Source organism: Delphinus delphis, chromosome 13 (genome assembly GCF_949987515.2).
Source record: "Delphinus delphis chromosome 13, mDelDel1.2, whole genome shotgun sequence".
Classification (NCBI taxonomy): Eukaryota; Metazoa; Chordata; class Mammalia; order Artiodactyla; family Delphinidae; genus Delphinus; species Delphinus delphis.
This window is the reverse complement of record NC_082695.1, coordinates 86,748,416-86,765,380: the sequence shown is the minus strand read 5'-3', so window position 1 is coordinate 86,765,380 and position 16,965 is coordinate 86,748,416. Positions and strand designations below refer to the sequence as shown.

General features: G+C 51.8%; 1 protein-coding gene across 4 annotated transcripts in view; it reads left to right on the top strand.

The window, feature by feature from the left end:
• MBP (myelin basic protein) overlaps nt 1-16,965 on the top strand; it is a 113,455-nt gene that overhangs the window by 93,062 nt on the left and 3,428 nt on the right. For 2 of the 4 annotated variants that reach the window (XM_060029246.1, XM_060029248.1), the window contains 4 exons: nt 8,460-8,567; nt 9,813-9,848; nt 10,249-10,281; nt 13,447-13,566. In XM_060029246.1, coding sequence (XP_059885229.1) covers nt 8,460-8,567; nt 9,813-9,848; nt 10,249-10,281; nt 13,447-13,566 — 297 coding nt within the window. The remainder of the gene's footprint in view (nt 1-8,459; nt 8,568-9,812; nt 9,849-10,248; nt 10,282-13,446; nt 13,567-16,965) is intronic. The other 2 variants (XM_060029247.2, XM_060029249.2) reach the window with 1 other exon arrangement.

Below are 16,965 nucleotides of genomic sequence, written 5' to 3'. Positions count from 1 at the left end.
AGCCTGGGCAGAGAGAGGGGAGACCGCCTGGGCTCATAGGGTCCAACAGGGAGCACACAGGTGCCTCTCAGGTGCAGAGCCTGGGAGGGGTGGACGCAGAGGGGGGAAACGTCCCAGAGCCATGGATTCACTCTGATTTCCATCATTGGAATTCTGATGGTGGATTCAGGAAAGAGTTTAAATTCCTCTCACAGACAAGAAATAAAGCAAGCGCTAGAACTCTTTTTTTCCCCCCTAAGCACAAAACCCCAGGCACAGTGAATACTAATTTTTTCAAGAGGCAGCGTTTTCTTCTGAGAGGGACTGACTCTATCCATTTGTTTCTAATCAGATGCAAATGCAAATGATGATGCTGGCAAATACCTCATCCCCGTTTTCGTAAGACAGCCGCTAGTCAAGGGAATGAATCTTCACCCAATCTGATGACCACTGATCTTCAGATGTGTCAGGCAAAAACTAATCCCCCGTTATTACTTGCAAGTTTAAGGACTCACAGCTCTCCAGCAAGTTGGAAAAACAGTTATAAAATCCTTCCCGTTATCTGGAGACGGGACTGGAAAGCAGCCGGGAAGCCAAGTGCACGAGCGCCCCCTGCTGGTGAAGGACATTATCACAAGTGGAGGGAAAATGAATCACAATTTTTCAAAACCAGTACAATGAAACAGGCTAATGGAAAAAGCAGTTTATGTTAAAAATCCATGAAATGGTTGTCCTTTATCCCATGGCTTTCCTCCAGTAGTGTTTAAATTTTTTAGCATAATGTTATTTTATTTGCCACCAAGAAGTTTATTGTTGTTTTGTTAATCACGATGCCAAAAAAGAGTAACACATCAGTGCCACGTAACCCTGCGCGGGCTGTGATCATGTGCCGAGGCCCCTACACGACTCACGTGTTCACGTGTGCAGACAGCCAGGTCTCCATGTGGTTCATCAGAGTGTGAACCAAGTCACCCCTAACAGGTAGGATTTCTTCTACAAACTTCTTGTTATTTGAAATCCCTATGTAATAAGCACTATTTTTCTAAACAACTTGAGTTTTCATTTTTAAAAAACTGGACTAATTTTCTAACTTCACTTGTCCCAAATATTCAGCTCCGCGTATTTTGGAGATAGCGTGTTAACGTCCTAACCTCAGGTTTAGACCGGCACGTGGGGCGGGGGCCCTGTCTCCGGCCCCGTTTCCTTTTCTGATTGCTCACACTGAGAGGGGCGACTGCTACCCGCCCCACCCCAGCTTCGGGGTGTCCGGTTCTGATTTTCCGGGAGGACTGACCTTCGAATTCCTCCTTTGCCTTTTAATCACTTACAAATAGATGAGCTACTTGGATCAGGATAGACATGGACAAAGAGACACCATTCCTGGCAAATAACTGTAAAATGTGAACAATTCTGGTTCTTCTATCCTTTCTGCACACAGATAAGAAGGGCTGCATTGGAGAATCACGAACCCTTCCTGAGTTAGGGAGCTGAGTCCAGGGGGCTCCTTAAAGGGAAACTTGTGTGTCCCAGGCTCTGGGGGCAGAGGCTGGGGACACAGGGGTGGAGGGAGGAGGACCCGCGCCCCGTCCTCCCCCCACCGGGGTCACCTTCGCACCCAGACGGCCCCGCCGTCATCCCCCTTCCCCTGCGGCCCGTTCCCTCCCCAGACTGTTTCCTCCAGGACAGAAACGGACCCCCTTGTTTACAGTGAGGCATGGAAGTAAGTACCCACTCCCTATAAATTGTGAAATGTAACCAATAAGCCAAAAGCCACTGTTTGTAAGTACCCTGCCACTCCTGCCAGGGGCTCCCACCGCTGCCCGGGAGACAAAGGCTGGCCCTGCTCTGACCGTGAACTGAGCATTGACAGCAGAGATGTCCTGCATGGCCGGAGCCTCCCCGCCCGGCGCCCCTCAAGTTGGGTGTGGACCCCTTTCCTCAGCGCAGGCTGGCCTTCAATATGGCCTCAGAGTCACAACCCGCCCCCCCCCCGCCATGTTCCTTCAAAGAATAAAGGATGCTCTTCAGACTGTGGGGAGGAAGCTGGGAGCCTGAATCCCCTCAGCCACCTGTCGGAGGCCAGACCACATCAGCATCACAGGGTCCGAGTCAGAGCAGGTGACTAAACACAAGAGCCAAAGGGTGGAAACAACCCAAGTGTCCATCAGTGGATGAAAGGGTGAACAAAATGTGGCTTACACAGGCGACGCGGGATATGGCCCGGCCTTAACAGGAAGGAAATTCTGACCCAAGCTACAGCATGGCTGAACCCTGAGGACATTACACCAGTGAAAGAAGCCAGTTGCCACCGGACAGACACTGTGTGATTCCACTTGTATGGGGTCCCCTGAGCCGTCAGATTCATAGAGAGAGTAGGATGGGGCTTTCCAGGGGCCACAGCAGCGGATGGGGAGTTTGTGTCTACTGGGTACAGTCTCAGTTTGGGAAGATGGAAAAGTTCTGGAGGCGGATGGTGTAATGGATACACAACATTGTGAATATACTTATGGCCACTGAACTGTGCACTTAACGACGGCAAAATGGTAGATTTCACGTTACGTATGTTTTACCACAATAAAAAAAAAAATTAAGGGTGACAGATACAGCACTCCCCTCCCCTGCCACTGTGTAATGGTGTCATCACCATGGCAACCGAGGCGCGCGTTTCTTAGCTCTTCTTCCTGTGCTCACCACAGAACTTTTTAGTGATACATAAACAAACAGATTAAGCAGCAGCCCTAGAGTCTTAGGAAACGCCCTAATACATAAACCAGCGGCAGAATTACCTTTCCTTCCTTGCCTGCTACTCAGAGGTGGCCCCTTAGTAGAAGCTGAGAGCTAAAAACTCTCTCAGCGAGTCTCGGTTTCAACCCCGTGCTTTTACACGTGGGGAAACAGAAGCCCCAGCGCTTGGCGTGCTCGGTTCGCAGGGGTTTTTGTGTCAGGACCAGAGCCCCCCAGAGGCTTGCTCTTTCCAGGAGGCCCCAGTAGAAAGAGGGTTTCTTTGTTCCTTTGTCCACTTCTGTTTGCTGAACCAAACTGCCAGAAGCTTTGGGGAATCAAGTAGAAGTTTTTCTTTTTTCCTCCAAAAACTTAAAATCTAGCTGGAGACCTGGAGACATAAGATGGATGTAGGGAGAAGGCCAGACTCACCTATGCGGAGATCTCCAACCAGGAAATTCACGGAACGACGTAATGTTGCCATCACCAACCTTGGGACAAATAATGATAGATCGTGTTAAATGGACTTATTTTATAAATTAACATACGTAAAATTGGGTTGTTTCTGGTGTACACATCTGTGAATTTTAACACACATGTAGTTTCACGTGGCTGCCACCACAGTAAGGGTACATCACCCCAAAACCTCCCTCCCACTTCACACCACACCCTTCCCTTCCCCATTCCTGACCGCTGACAGCCACTGCTCTGGTCACCCTCCCTGTAGTGTACTCTTTTGAAGAAAGTCACGTGTATGAGATCATACTGTATGAAGTCTTTTCGGAATGGCTTCTTTCACTCAGTACAATGCCTTGGAGATGCCTCTGAGTTGTTGCTCCTTTTTACTACTGCATAGTATTCTGTTGCATGGACATACCACAGTCTGTTGATCCCTTTACTCAGTGACGAACATTTGGGTTGTTTGCAGAGTTGGTGATTACGAATTGAGCTGCTATAAACATTCATGTAGAGGTTTTTGTGTGATCATAAGTTTTCATTCAAGATTCAAATTATTTCCATCAAAAGATTGGAGACCAATATATTCATTACAAAAATCTCATCCAAAAATATGTAGTTTTTCTTTTATCATTCAAAGCAGGAAGTGGGATTGCTGGGCCATATAGTAAGTATTGATACATGGTTAGCTTTATAATAACTGTCAAATTGTTTTCCAGAGTGAGGGTACCATTTTGCATTCCCACCAGCAAAGCATGAGAGTTCCAGTTGCACTGCATCCTAGTCAGCACTTAGTATTGTCAGTATCCTTTATTTTAGCCATTCTAATAGGGGTGCAGTGGTGTCTCCTGATGATTTTGATTTGCATCTTACTAATAGCTAATGATGCTGGGCATCTTTTCATGTGCTTATTTGCATTCTGCTCATCCTCTGCAGTCAAGTGTTTAGTCAAGTGTTTTGTCCAGTTTTTTAACCTGGTGGTTTGTTTTTTTACCATTGGTTTTTGAGAGTTCTTTACAAGAAGGACTTGTGGTTTCAAGTTTTTTGTCATATATATGATTGGAAATATTTTCTCCATCTGTAGTTTGTCTTTTCATTCTCTTAAACTGTCTTTTGCAAAACAAAGGTTTTAAATATTGATCAGGTTCAGTTTATCAATTTTGTTTCTTTTATGGATCATGCTTTTGGTGTCAGGTCTATAAATTTATTGGCTACCCTCACGTCATGAAGGTTTTCTTCTATTTTCTCCTGTTTTCTTCTAAAACTCTGTACTTTTACAGTGTAGATAGAGATCCATGATCCATTTGGGGTTAATTTTTGTATAGGGTGTGACTTTGGATTGAGGTTCATGTTTTTGGATATTGGATGTCCAGTGGTTCCAATACCATATGTTGAGAAGTCTATGCTTTCTCCATTGAGTTGTCTTTGCACCTTTGTCAAAAATCACCTGGTCCTATTTGTGTGGGTCTACTTTTGGACTCTACTGTGTTCCACTGAACTATCTATCTACACCTTCTCCAGTACGACACTGCCTATAGCTACGTAGGAAATCTTTAAATCAAGTGATGCGGTTCCTCTGATTTTATTCTTCTTTTTCACAGTTGTTTGGCTATTTTGGTTACATATAGTTTCAAGGTTAGTTTTTCTATATCTAAACAAAATCCTGCTAGGATTCTGAGTGGTGGAGCATTACATCTGTAGATCAATTTGGGAAGAACTGCCATCTGTACTATTCATGGTCTTGTGACACATGAAGATAGTATGTCTCTCCACTTAAGTCTTCTTTGATTTTCTTCCACCAGCATTTTCTAGTTTTTAGCATAAAGATCCTATACATGCTTTGCTAAGTTTATAACTAATATTTTGTTTCTCTGATGCTATTATATATGGTGGTGCTTTTAAATTTGGGGTTTTTTAACTGTTCATTGCTAATATATAGAAATATGATTGACTAAACGTTCTTTCAGCAACAGACCATTACAACTACAACAATATAGCTATAACTCTACATTAAATTATCTGTGACAACTTACAGCCAAAATTCCAAGTCAGAGTCCTAGTTGTCACTCTTCAGTGCATATGTTACAAAGGATTCCATGATGATTGTTCTATTTACTTAAGATCTACTGCATGTGTTGGGCTCTGTATTAAAGTGATCTAAACTGTCAATGCGTTAATTCAACAGTTAATGCTCATTGCATGCTTAGTTCTGTGCCGAGGGCCATAAATACACTAATTGACGTTTTCATGAACAGTTCTGACCCCACATTCTGAGAGGTAGAACACAACTTACCAACTTCATGTGTTCCTTAAAAGATTTAAATTACTTTTCCCTCAAAAGATTGGCGACCAATGTATTCATTATAAAAATCACCAAAATATATGCTCTTTCTTTTAGCGTTCAAAGCTGGTACACATGATAAACATGTGAAACATTATTATAATCTACACAATACTTCATTAACTATATCAGAGCATAAATAAGTTTTAATAATATCAGAACTGCATATAGGACTGAACGTTCATTTATTTAAAAACCTTTTTGTAAAGTTTAAGAAACTTTTCTAGTTTAATCACAGAATGGGTGAATCAAAGTGCACGACGTTTCTGTGACTCAAAATCCAACGCAGCCTGCAGAAAAATGGTATATAAAAACAAAAGTAAAGGGACTTCTCCAGTGGGTAAGACTCTGCACTTCCACTGCAGGGGGCGTGGGTTCGATCCCTGGTCAGGGAACTAAGATCCCACATGCCGTGCAGAGCGGCCCAAAAAAAAAAAACACAAAAAAACCCAAAGTCAGGGCAAATTGTACTAAGTTCTGAGCTGCTTTAATTATTTTTGGCCATTAGGGTGGTATCTAATAAATAACTTCACTTGGCAGATACATTAGACACAAAGATATTTTTTCTTAAAATAAGTAATTTAAACAGTTTCCTAGCTCATCTGTTTTCTTTTTTCATTCTTAATTTTATACTCTCTTTTATTGGAGAAGCATGTGTAAGGTGGGCCAGCGGTGAGCGAATCTGATTGGTCTGTGAGCTCAGAAAGGCGCTGGCTGAGAGATAACACAAGCACAAGGAGAACCAGATTATTTATGTTCTGGCAACCCCAGCAGACAGAATAAGAGTAAGGACGGGGGAGGGAGGGTCACCAGTTCCTGAAACGCTCCAGCGCTTCCCCTTGAGGTTGACGTCTTCAAGTTCAAATGCGCATGGTGTCCGCTTCTGCCCACACCATCGTACCCACATCATAACTCAATCCCCCGGGTTTCCTCTGCGGGGAACCAGAATCCTGTGAGGTCCCCGGCCCAGTGGAGGAGAGGGAGACTCAGCCCGTGGCCACCAGGCCTCCGCTGCACCCTCCGCCCTTCTGGGAGGCTGTGAATGTGCCACACGGAAAGCAGATCACGTGCTGAGTCGCCCCAGGTGAGCTGAGAAAGCTGTGCCCAGCAGAGGCCGCAGGAAGGGCACTGCAGACAGCAGAACGCGCGGCCGCGACGTCGGGAGGGTGGGTGTCGGGCAGCGGGGGGAGCCTGGGAGAGGCAGAGAGCCACAGGGAAGTGGGAGGGGGCCTTGACTCCAGTCAGGACCTGCAGAAGGATGGACTTTGAGCTCGAAGGCTGAGCAGGGCACGAAAAGTCACAGGGAAGCAAGAGGCATGGAGGGCACGTGGACACCTCGTTCAAAGGACATCGAGGTGGCTGGTCTACTCAGAGCCAAGACGAGGTCTCAGCAAGTGGACAAAACCAGGCCATGCCGTGTGGTGCCAGGTCTTGGGGGCCCCCCGGCTGGAGAAAAGATGTTCAGTTTGTGAAACAGGCGCAGGGAACGGTTGTGGGGAAGGACAGGAGGAGAGCATCCTTTGCAAACCCGTCTTGGCTGGAAAGGGAGGGGCCCGAACAGGGCTACCCCAGCCTTGGCCTTAACGTCAATGTGGGCAGAGGACAAATGTAAGGAATATTTTAAAGAAAAACCTACAAGGTTTGTGAACTGAGTCAGTGGGGGAAATAGAGCAGAGAAGGAGCCAGCGTGACCACAGGGCTTCAGCCCTGGTGGATGGGGGTAGGAGGACCGCCAGCTGGAGACAGGCATAGACATTAACAGTAACTAGTACCGGGGACAATGCACCTGTAACTAGTACCAGAGATAATGCACCTGTAACTCGTACCAGAGATAATGCACCTGTAACTAGTACCGGAGATAATGCACCTGTAACTAGTACCAGGGACAATGCACCTGTAAATAGTACCAAGGACAATGCACCTGTAACTAGTACCAGGGACAATGCACCTGTAACTAGTACCAAGGAGAATTCACCTATAACTAGTACCAAGGACAATGCACCTGTAACTAGTGCCGGGGACAATGCACCTGTAACTAGTACCACAGATAACGCACCTGTAACTAGTACCAGAGATAATGCACCTGTAACTAGTACCAGACACAATGCACCCGTAACTAGTACCAGAGATAATGCACCTGTAACCAGTACCAAGGAGAATGCACCTATAACTTGTACTAAGGACAATGCACCTGTAACTAGTACCGGAGATAATGCACCTGTCACTGGTACCAAGGAGAATGCACCTGTAACTAGTACCAGGTACAGTGTACCTGTAACTAGTGCCAGGGACGATGCACTTGTTACTCCAGTGACAGCCCAGTCAGGGGTGCAGGTATCACCAGTGAAACTAAGCCCATTAAATGCATTAAATTCCCGAGAAGCCCAATTTAGACTTTTCGGTGGCAACAGTGTCTTCTGAACAGTAAGGGTCCTTTCGAACCACAAGCACCGAGCTGGCGATGGAGGAGGTGTGCACGAGGCTTTGGCGCATTTACCTGACGGGCTTTCAGGGGATTCCTCTGACCTTCCAGACGTTTCCTGATCCCCTCATTCTCACGACCTCCCACACTCCCATAGCAGGGGGTGTGCACAAGCACCGTCCTCTCTGCCAGGGCTCCAGGCGAGGCCTCCTCCTCCTGGGACCACCAGCTTGCAGGCTCTGTCAGCGCTTCTGAAGGTGGAGCCCACGTCCGGGGAGGCTGGCGATGCTCCCCCCTGAGCTTGGCCTTCCCGTCGGGAGGGCTCCCGAGGGGGCGTTTGCAGTGGCCAGGAGGTCAGCCGAGGAGGGACCTGTGGGGACAGCACCGCCCAGACCCCACCCGCCTGGCTGCATCCTGTGACGTCAGCAGCTTCCTAGCATCAGGTCTCCAAAAGTATCCGGATCCACAGAGGAGCAGAGGCAGCTTCCCCAGACAGCAGAGGGTCCAGCCTGCCCTGAGACCACGCATCCTGTCTTTCAGGATGGACACCACGCGGCCAGAGCCACCCACTATGGCTCCCTGCCCCAGAAGGCGCAGCACGGGCGGCCCCAAGATGAAAACCCCGTAGTGCACTTCTTCAAGAACATCGTGAGTGGCAGCCACGGTGGGAGGGGGCTGATTAGAGGGGTGAGGGGCGTCCGGCCCTGCCCCAGTCCACGAGGGCCCGGGTATGTCCCCAGGTGACACTAAGCTCTGATCCACAAGGGGTCTGAGTATATCTCCATGTGACACAGCTGTAATCCATGATGGGGGCTCTGAGTGTATCCCCAGGTGACGCCTCCCACTTCCTCAGGGTGAGGTTGGCCTCGGGAGCCCAGGGCCAGCACCTGGTCCCAAGGTCTGAGCTGCATCTGCAGCTTAACTTTGTGTTAAAACTTTGAGTTCTACCAAAGAACTCACTCCTTTTGAGACTAAGCTAGTAGGAGATGCTTAGTTCAAAAATACAAGCTTTGCAAAACTCTGGAGACGGTAAGAAGATCAGGGGTGCAGGGGCAGGAGGGATGAATAGACTAGGAGTGCCCGGGATTTGGGGGCAGCGAGTCTCCTCTCAATGATCCCGTGACAGCGGAAACACCTCATACATTTGTCAAAATCCACAGAATGTACAGCACAGAGTCCACAGACCCTGGTTAATGTATTGACATTGGCTCAGTTGTAACAAGTGGACCACACGAGAGCCAGGGGTGCTGTGCACAGGGCAGAGGGGTCATGAGAACTGTCTGCAATTGCTGTGCAAGTTTTCTAGAAACCTAAAACTTCTCTAAAAAATAACATCTTAAAAACAAAGCCACAGGCTTTAATTATAAACTCTGTGCAGCAGACATCCAAGATGGTATTTTCATGTTGATCAGGGAGCTTGAGGAGTCGCACACCTGAGGGCGTCCTTTTTGAGGCTCGAATACCAGGGGCCCTTGACTGCCCACCCCAGAGAGGATGGTGGTGGCGCTCACCGTCTCCATCACCTGCGAGAGGGGGTGTGTCATGGGAGCACACGCCAGGAGGAGTCGCCTCTGTGGCTGCAGAGCCTTTGGTGCTTCCCATCCTCTCAAACACCTTCTGTGTGCTCTGGCATTGGGTACTTTTACATTCTCAAATCGTATATTTCTCTCTCAACTAAAACAGAATGGGGACTCCGGGCAGACTGAGTGGGTGGCTTCTTATACCAATAGATACCAGACCCTCCCAGCAAGCAGGAGCTAGCAGGGAACTAGCAACAAGCCAGGTGACAACACGAGGTGACATGGTGACAACAGGAGGCTCTCACGAGGAGGGTCAGGGCTGCTGTGAAGCAGGGACCCCACCCCCGCTCACCATTCTCCCGTGTCTTTGCAGGTGACACCTCGCACACCTCCTCCATCACAAGGAAAGGTAAGACCCCCCAATGTGTTGAGTCATCACTTTACAGCCCTTCCCTGAAATCCCTAAACGGATCAAAAGGAGGGCTGGACTCAGAGCTCCCTGACTGCACCCCAAAATGTCTTGTCACGTGGCGCCCATGCAGGACAGGCTGAGCCGCGCGTGACACCCCTTCCCGCCTGCTGCCGTGCAGACAGCGCTCACCATCCCAGCTCCCTTCCCTCTCAACCCCAATCTGAAATCCTCCCTGGGCAGCTCCCCGGGGCCACGGCCACCCTCAGGATAGGGCGCGTGTGCCAAAACCTGTCTGCCATCTCAGCACTGTGTTGTCCTGACTGTGTTTCCTGTTTCGTGCAGAGAACGTTTTTCCCACACTGATCACCATGTCCCTCTTTTTCTTTTCCTCACACAGGGGCGAGGACTGTCCCTCAGCAGATTTAGCTGGGTAGGTGACAAATGCACGTCTACCCGTTGCCTCTCCTTCCTCACGGCCACTCAGCTGTTCTGTTCTGTTCTGCTTCAGTTGCTCTCTGGGCCCACCTTCCTTCCCATCCCACCCAGCTTGTCCCCCGCTGCTTCCGCCGCAGCCGGTCCTTCCTTCCAGCTGGGTTCACACTCCTGTTTTCATGACCCAGGGCCCAGGCACCAAAGGGTTCCTAGGAGACTCCCCTGGGCTCCTCCCCAGGGAAGGAGTGACTCCACGTATGAGAAAATTCCTGATTTCCTTCCAAAAGGGCAGATGAGGAAAAATGGGTCCCTGCAGCCTGCATGTGGGCCTGTCCAAATAGCCCGCACTCCCTCCCCTGCCAGATGTTGACATTTTGGGGAGAAAAAAATGATTCTGCTCACGAGACAAAAAGATGCTAAATTCAGTCATTCAGTTTATAACCTAAGTGATCCAAAAGATTTTGGCTTGGGTTTTGATTTAGTCATAACTAAAGCTTGGATATCAAGCCATCCAGGAAAACCTTTTTAGGAGTTTCTGAGAAGATTTTAAAGATGATTAAAATCTTCGTTTAACCCATGAAGATTTTAAATGGCTGATTTGTTCACTTTCTGGTAAAATTTTGTGTCTGAACCAACTTTAAATGCCTATCTATATTTTAACTAAATCTATCGACCATACTTACTAGCAAATATTAGATAGAGTTCTTACTTTATAAAATCTCCAGAATAAAAAGAGAAACACTAATCTATAGGCCAGGAACTGTGTCTGTCTGGGAGACACAGTATCCTTAGAAACACATCCTCCAATGTCCTTGGAGACACAATATATCGCTAGTGCAGAGCCTACAAATCCTTGATACCCAATTAACAAGCATCATAGAAATCAATGAATGACTTTAGAAAGAAAGAAAAGGAAGGAAGGAAGGAAGGGAGGAGGGAGGGGGGAGCCACCCTCAGAGAAAAGGCAGGGGAGGCTTCCATAAACTGCCCCAACGCATCATTACATTGAAGTATGAACTGAGATATTTGCTGGAACGTTTTATACAAATACGCGTGAGCGTTTTCCTGACCTCATGAATTTGCCGAAAGGTGATGATAACGTAGGGAATCGACACGGGCCAGCCCTCAGGGACAATTAATGACTGACTTTCTGTGCCAGCAGGAGACAAAGATGATGCTGAAGAATGGGACCCACTTTTGACCCAGAAATCTGATTTTAGTAACCGCTTGAGCTGCCTCTAACCTTCTAGGCGTGAACCAGGGCGAAGCCATCGGCGAACGTGGAGTGATGGGAGGGGGAAAGACCATGTTTCTTCCAGTCGTTTAAAGGCCACTTCAGCCCGGCAGCTAACAGCACGGCCTTTGCATGCCTCTCACGTCTCCATGTTTGGTCCCACTAATGTCTGTTAATTTTCTCTTTTTTTCCAAAGTAAAATCCTGCTCCGTATTCCGTGAGCTGGTTTGTCGGTTTCCTAGAGCCACACGACTGTCTTCCCGTTTGGAGTTCCTGAAAGTCCCACCAGTTTTCTAAACTATGTTGTATGTTTTTTGGTAAATTCTAGGTTGTCCAAAGATGTAAGTGACCAAGAGTTTGAAAGGAGAAAATTTAAGCAGATTATTAATCTGAAAACCAATCCTTGAATTTAATTCTCAGAAGCTCTTTATTTTTGGAGAGAACAGCAGAGTAAGAGACCGATTTAGCACTTGCACGGGAAGCCGTGGATCTCGACAACTTCTGTGTCTGTCCTTTGGCTCAGTCCTCTTTAACCACCCCCCCGACCCTGGACCATGATGCAGCGAGCGTGTCCATGGAAACCTCTGGGATTCAGGGCAGTTCTGGGCTCCTCTCGTATGTGGTCTTGGATCTTCACTGCCCCTGTCCCTTGCACACTTGATAACCCTTGAAACCAAACCTTCACGTGAAAGTACCTGAGTGGCCAATGTCTGTTCCCAAACCTGGGCTGAAGAGAAGTAGCTTGGGGGTGCAGGGCAGGGGTTGTGCCTGGACAGATGGCCCTGGTCCAGCTTCAGTTCCAACACGAGAGGGGTGGACTGGAGGAATCTGGAAGCTTCTGGAGCCTAAACCAGAGGGATCGATCCTATGGTTTCCCAAGCTCCTTCCAGCCCTAAGGCACCCTCGTGAAATTGGAAAGCGCTGCAGCCTGAGGCAAAGGGTTCTGGGGTCTCGATCAGGAGACGGTTTTATTTTGTGTATAGAATTCTCAGGAGAGGCCAGACAGAGAGCTTCCTACTTCTTGTTGGCAAAACCTGAAGTGAGACCTCAGAGCCTGTCCGTTGCATAAGATCCGTGACGCAGACAGGATGTGTGGTTCACCCCTGGAGGAGTGTCGCACCCCAGGCTGGACACCCGTTACCCCCAAAGGCTAACATTCCTTATGTCTGAGCATCAGAGTTCCCCCCATTCCTTTCTTGTGTTCACAGTGGAAGTTTCCCTTTGAAACTAAAGTGCATTAGAATGCAGACTGGTCCTAGAGACACACATATCCTTACATTTCAGTAATCACTTGTCATTGCTATGTGTCACGAAGGCAATTTTTCTCCATCTTCCTTGAAGTGAGAGGGGCTCCCGGGGCAGCTGGAGACCAGGCTGGGAGCTGCCAGGGGAACCCCCCTCCCCATAACAACAGCAAGCTCGAAAGTTCAGAGCCGCAGGCTCCATTCTCAGAGCAGAGCATCCATTATCCCCATTTTATAGAAGAGGAAGCCAAAGCTCAGAGAGGTTCCAACACTTGCCCAAGGTCACACAGCCAGGGCGGGGGGTTGCTGAGACCCGTCCAGGTGGCTGGCTCTGGGGCTGTGCCCAGGTGCACGGCCTGGGGGACAGGGCTTCCCAGCCGGGACCCGCCCCCTCCCCTCTACGGTGACCGGCTCCCAGCCCAGAGCCCCTGGAAGGACCCTGGTCCCGGTTCAGCGTCCACACTCAGGGCACCCAGGCCGCGGCCAGGGGAGCTGGTCCTGGTCGTCCTGGAGAGGCTCCTCCAGGCTGGAGAATTGGGAATTTTGTCTGTGCACGTTAGAAAGGTAGGAGCCCCCAAATTTCACCAAGTCTGAAGGCTGCTGATGCCTCCAGGGAAGCAGATGGGAAGGGTCTGTGCTGCCCAGGCCGCATGGACAGACTGAGAGCGGCCGTCCTCTCTTGCAGGGAGCCGAGGGCCAGAAGCCAGGATTCGGTTACGGGGGCAGAGCTTCCGACTACAAATCGGGTCACAAGGGCCTCAAGGGGCATGACGCCCAGGGCACGCTTTCCAGAATCTTCAAGCTGGTAAGGCACCTTCTTAAGGCGGGCGGCGCGGGGGCGGGTTCGGGGACAGGGCTGGGACTGCCGGCCTCTGGCTCGTCCCTGCGCCGCTTCTCTGCGGTCAGCGCCCCACGTGCCATCCCTGCCCCGCCAAGCGCTCCTCCAGGGCCCGCCTGAACAGGGGCGGCGCCGGGCGCCAGGCCGGGGCCCCTCGGGGAGCTTGCGGACGACGGGGTCGCCGTGGTTACAGCCGGGGCCCGGGAGGCACGGGGGCCTGGAAGGTCAGACAGCAGCACCTCCGTCCCTGAGGGAACCGGCGGCAGCCATGGGGACACGAGGGGAAGACGGCTAGATGGACGAGAGGCCCCGGGGACCGCGGGCACCCGTCCCGTCGGTTAACCCGGGCGTCAGAGCCACGTCCGTCAGTGCGTGACCTGGGCCCCCGGGCTCCCTGAGGCTCGGCTTGTCCTCCGGACGACGGGGTGACGGACGCGTGGCCGGAGCCGCTGTGACGGTGGAGCGGGCACAACGCCCTCTGCCCGGCCCCCCCCACCCCCCGCTGGCGACAAGACGGCCTCGCTCGGAGCACCCGACATCTCCGGAGGGGCTCCGACGGGGGACGGGCGCCATCACCCCGGGCCTGAGCCGCACGGAAGCGGGAAAGGAAGGTTCTGGACTCGGACGGGGGGCCGGCAGTGGCCCTTCCCCCCAGGCCTCTCAGAGCCTCCCTCCCGGGGGAGGTCGGGGGCGCCCACGTCCAGGGCTGCCTTCTGACCGAGGCCAAGCTCACCTGTGAGGAAGCCGGACGGCCCGGAGACGGGAGGGCCGGGAGCCGGGCTGGGCCTGGAGCAGACGGGCTGAGGGCGGCAGGCTCCGCCCCGGCGTCCTGCGCCGCTGGCCGCCCGACGCCGAGGCGACTTCCAGGTGGCAGGAGAGACGTGTGCGGCCTCCGTTCGCTCGCCCTCGGCCGGTCGCAGGAGCGCCCCGGGCCCGCTGACGGCTCCTCGTAGGAAGGTCACAGACCCTGGGGCACGAGGCGCAGCCTCGGAAACATGCCGCCACCGCCTGAGGCTTGGGGCCCCGAGAGCCTTGGGAAGGGGCTTCGCGGCGGTGGCGGAGGCCTCGGGACTAACACAGTGACGGGCTTTGCTCCGGGAGTTGCGCCGGGGGCCCCGGCCCGGCGGCAGCGCCGCGGCCCCGCGGGTTCTGCGCCGGGCTTTGCTGAGCGCATGCTCGGTGCGTCGTCACGTGCCGGCGAAGCCTTACGCGCAGGCCGCCGCGTCTTAAAGGAGCCGTGTCGTCCTGTCGGGCGGGCGACAGAAAACACAGGGTGCATGGTGGCGGGGAGGCGGGATGGGCTGAGCGCGAACGTGCCCCTCTGTGCCCTCCAGGCCATCGGGATTCCAGAAGGGGCGCCCAGACACGGCCCGGCGGAGCGGGTGGCGGGCGCAGGGGCGCAAAGGGGGGCAGGGGCTGGCCTGGCACGGGGACGGGGCTCCTGGCTGACCGCTGACGGAGCATGGGGAGGCCTGGCCATGTCCCGGAGGAGGGAGGCGGCTGCGGCAGCGGCACTGAGTGACCGGTGGGAGGGGTAAGGGGCTCCCCCCACAGAGGGTCCCGGGACCCTCCTGAGCGCTCTGACCCTGGCCCTGAATGGGGAGGTCCCCGGGATCTAGTGACACGGTGTGACTTATGTTCTAACGTTGAAAGACCATCTGGCAAAAACTAACAAAAACGGGACCGGATTTTGCACTTCCTGGACTGGAGAGCAAGGAAGACCCTGTGGATTTCCGCGGCTGCCCATCTGGGGCTTTGACGGCTGAGCCCAGGTTCTAACCACGTGTCAGCTTTTCAGGCTTAAACCTGGAAGGGGGTCGGGAGTTGGGATGACCCCGTGGAGCCACGGCGAGCCTACCGTGCCACTGGGGCCGTGTTCATGCAGATCTGAGGCTCCAGGAGGGCACTTGCCATCCCTGGCACAGAACCGTGTTCACAGGGCAGCTGGGCAGGGACAAACTCACCATATTCGGGTCCCATGTTTTCTCGTCAGAGTAACAGCCCAGCCGTCACTTCCGCTGACTCTTCATCCAAACAGGCCATCACTTCCCTGCCGACATCCAACTACGACCAAAGACCTGACTGCTAAGAGGGTCCAGTCAACTCCTCTTCCAGCTGGAAGAAACGTCATACGGAAGACGAACACCAGTGAGGAAAAGACAGAGTCCATCTGTTACGACGGGAGCGGCGTTGTAAGGACACGACACCCACGATGCCCTCAGCACCGTCAGATGCTCCCTGCGGATAAAGGAAAGCCGGGATCCAGCCGCAGGAGGGGAGCCAGCTGCTCGGTCCCCGGACTTTGGACCATCCTGCGTCCTCGAGCATCATGGTGTCAGCATCGCAGGCAGACGCAGCCCAATTCTCACCCCGTGTGGCAGCTTCCTCCCCCCGTGTCCTCAGTCCGGCAGCCACCTGGGGGAGGCGGGAGTTTCCACGGACTCCTGTCCCAGGTGTTCGTGGGCTCGGATGAGAATGGGAGCGTCTCCTGGGGAACACCTGCTGGGATCACAGCAGGTCACAACGTGATTTAATATGAGAAGGTCCCGTGGTACGTGGCGTGGTCGTGTCACCAGGAGATCTGACAGCCCCGTGTGCCCCGTCTCAAGGGCTCAGTCACCACCAGCAAAGCACAGCAGCCCCTCAACCTGAATCACCTCTGACCTCTGACCTGAAGAAGCGGGCTTCCTACTTGGTTCATTAAAACGTCGAGATTCTACAATTTATGGTGGAAAGATTTGGTCAGGAACCCAAAGACTCATTGATTGGTCACCTAATCTTTAATTCAATATCGAGTCCCATGTGTGGTGTATTTGGTGGTCGGGATATACACACGGCACGGATGGACCCCATGACCCAGATTCTGGAAGATGCTGGACACTCGTGGGTGATGTGAAGCAGGACTCAGCTTTGAGGACCCTTAGTCTCCTCAAGAAAAACCTTAAATACATGAAGTGAGTGGTGAGTAAACCATGGCTAAGTTGGTTAATGTCAGATAAAATGCTGGGACTTCGCTGGTGGTGCAGTGGTTAAGAATCCGCCTGCCAATGCAGGGGACACGGATTCAATTCCCGGTCCAGGAAGATCCCACATGCTGCAGAGCAACTAAGCCCATGCGCCACAACTACTGAGCCTGTGCTCTAGAGCCCGCGAGCCACAACTACTGAGCCCACATGCCACAACTACTGAAGCCCGCGCACCTAGAGCCTGTGCTCCGCAACAAGAGAAGACATTGCAATGAGAAGCCCGCGCACCGCAACTAAGAGTAGCCCCTGCTCTGCGCAACTAGAGAAAGCCTGCGGAGAAATGAAGACCCAACACAGCCAAAAAACAGAAACACAAAAGCAAACAAACAAGCAAAAAAAC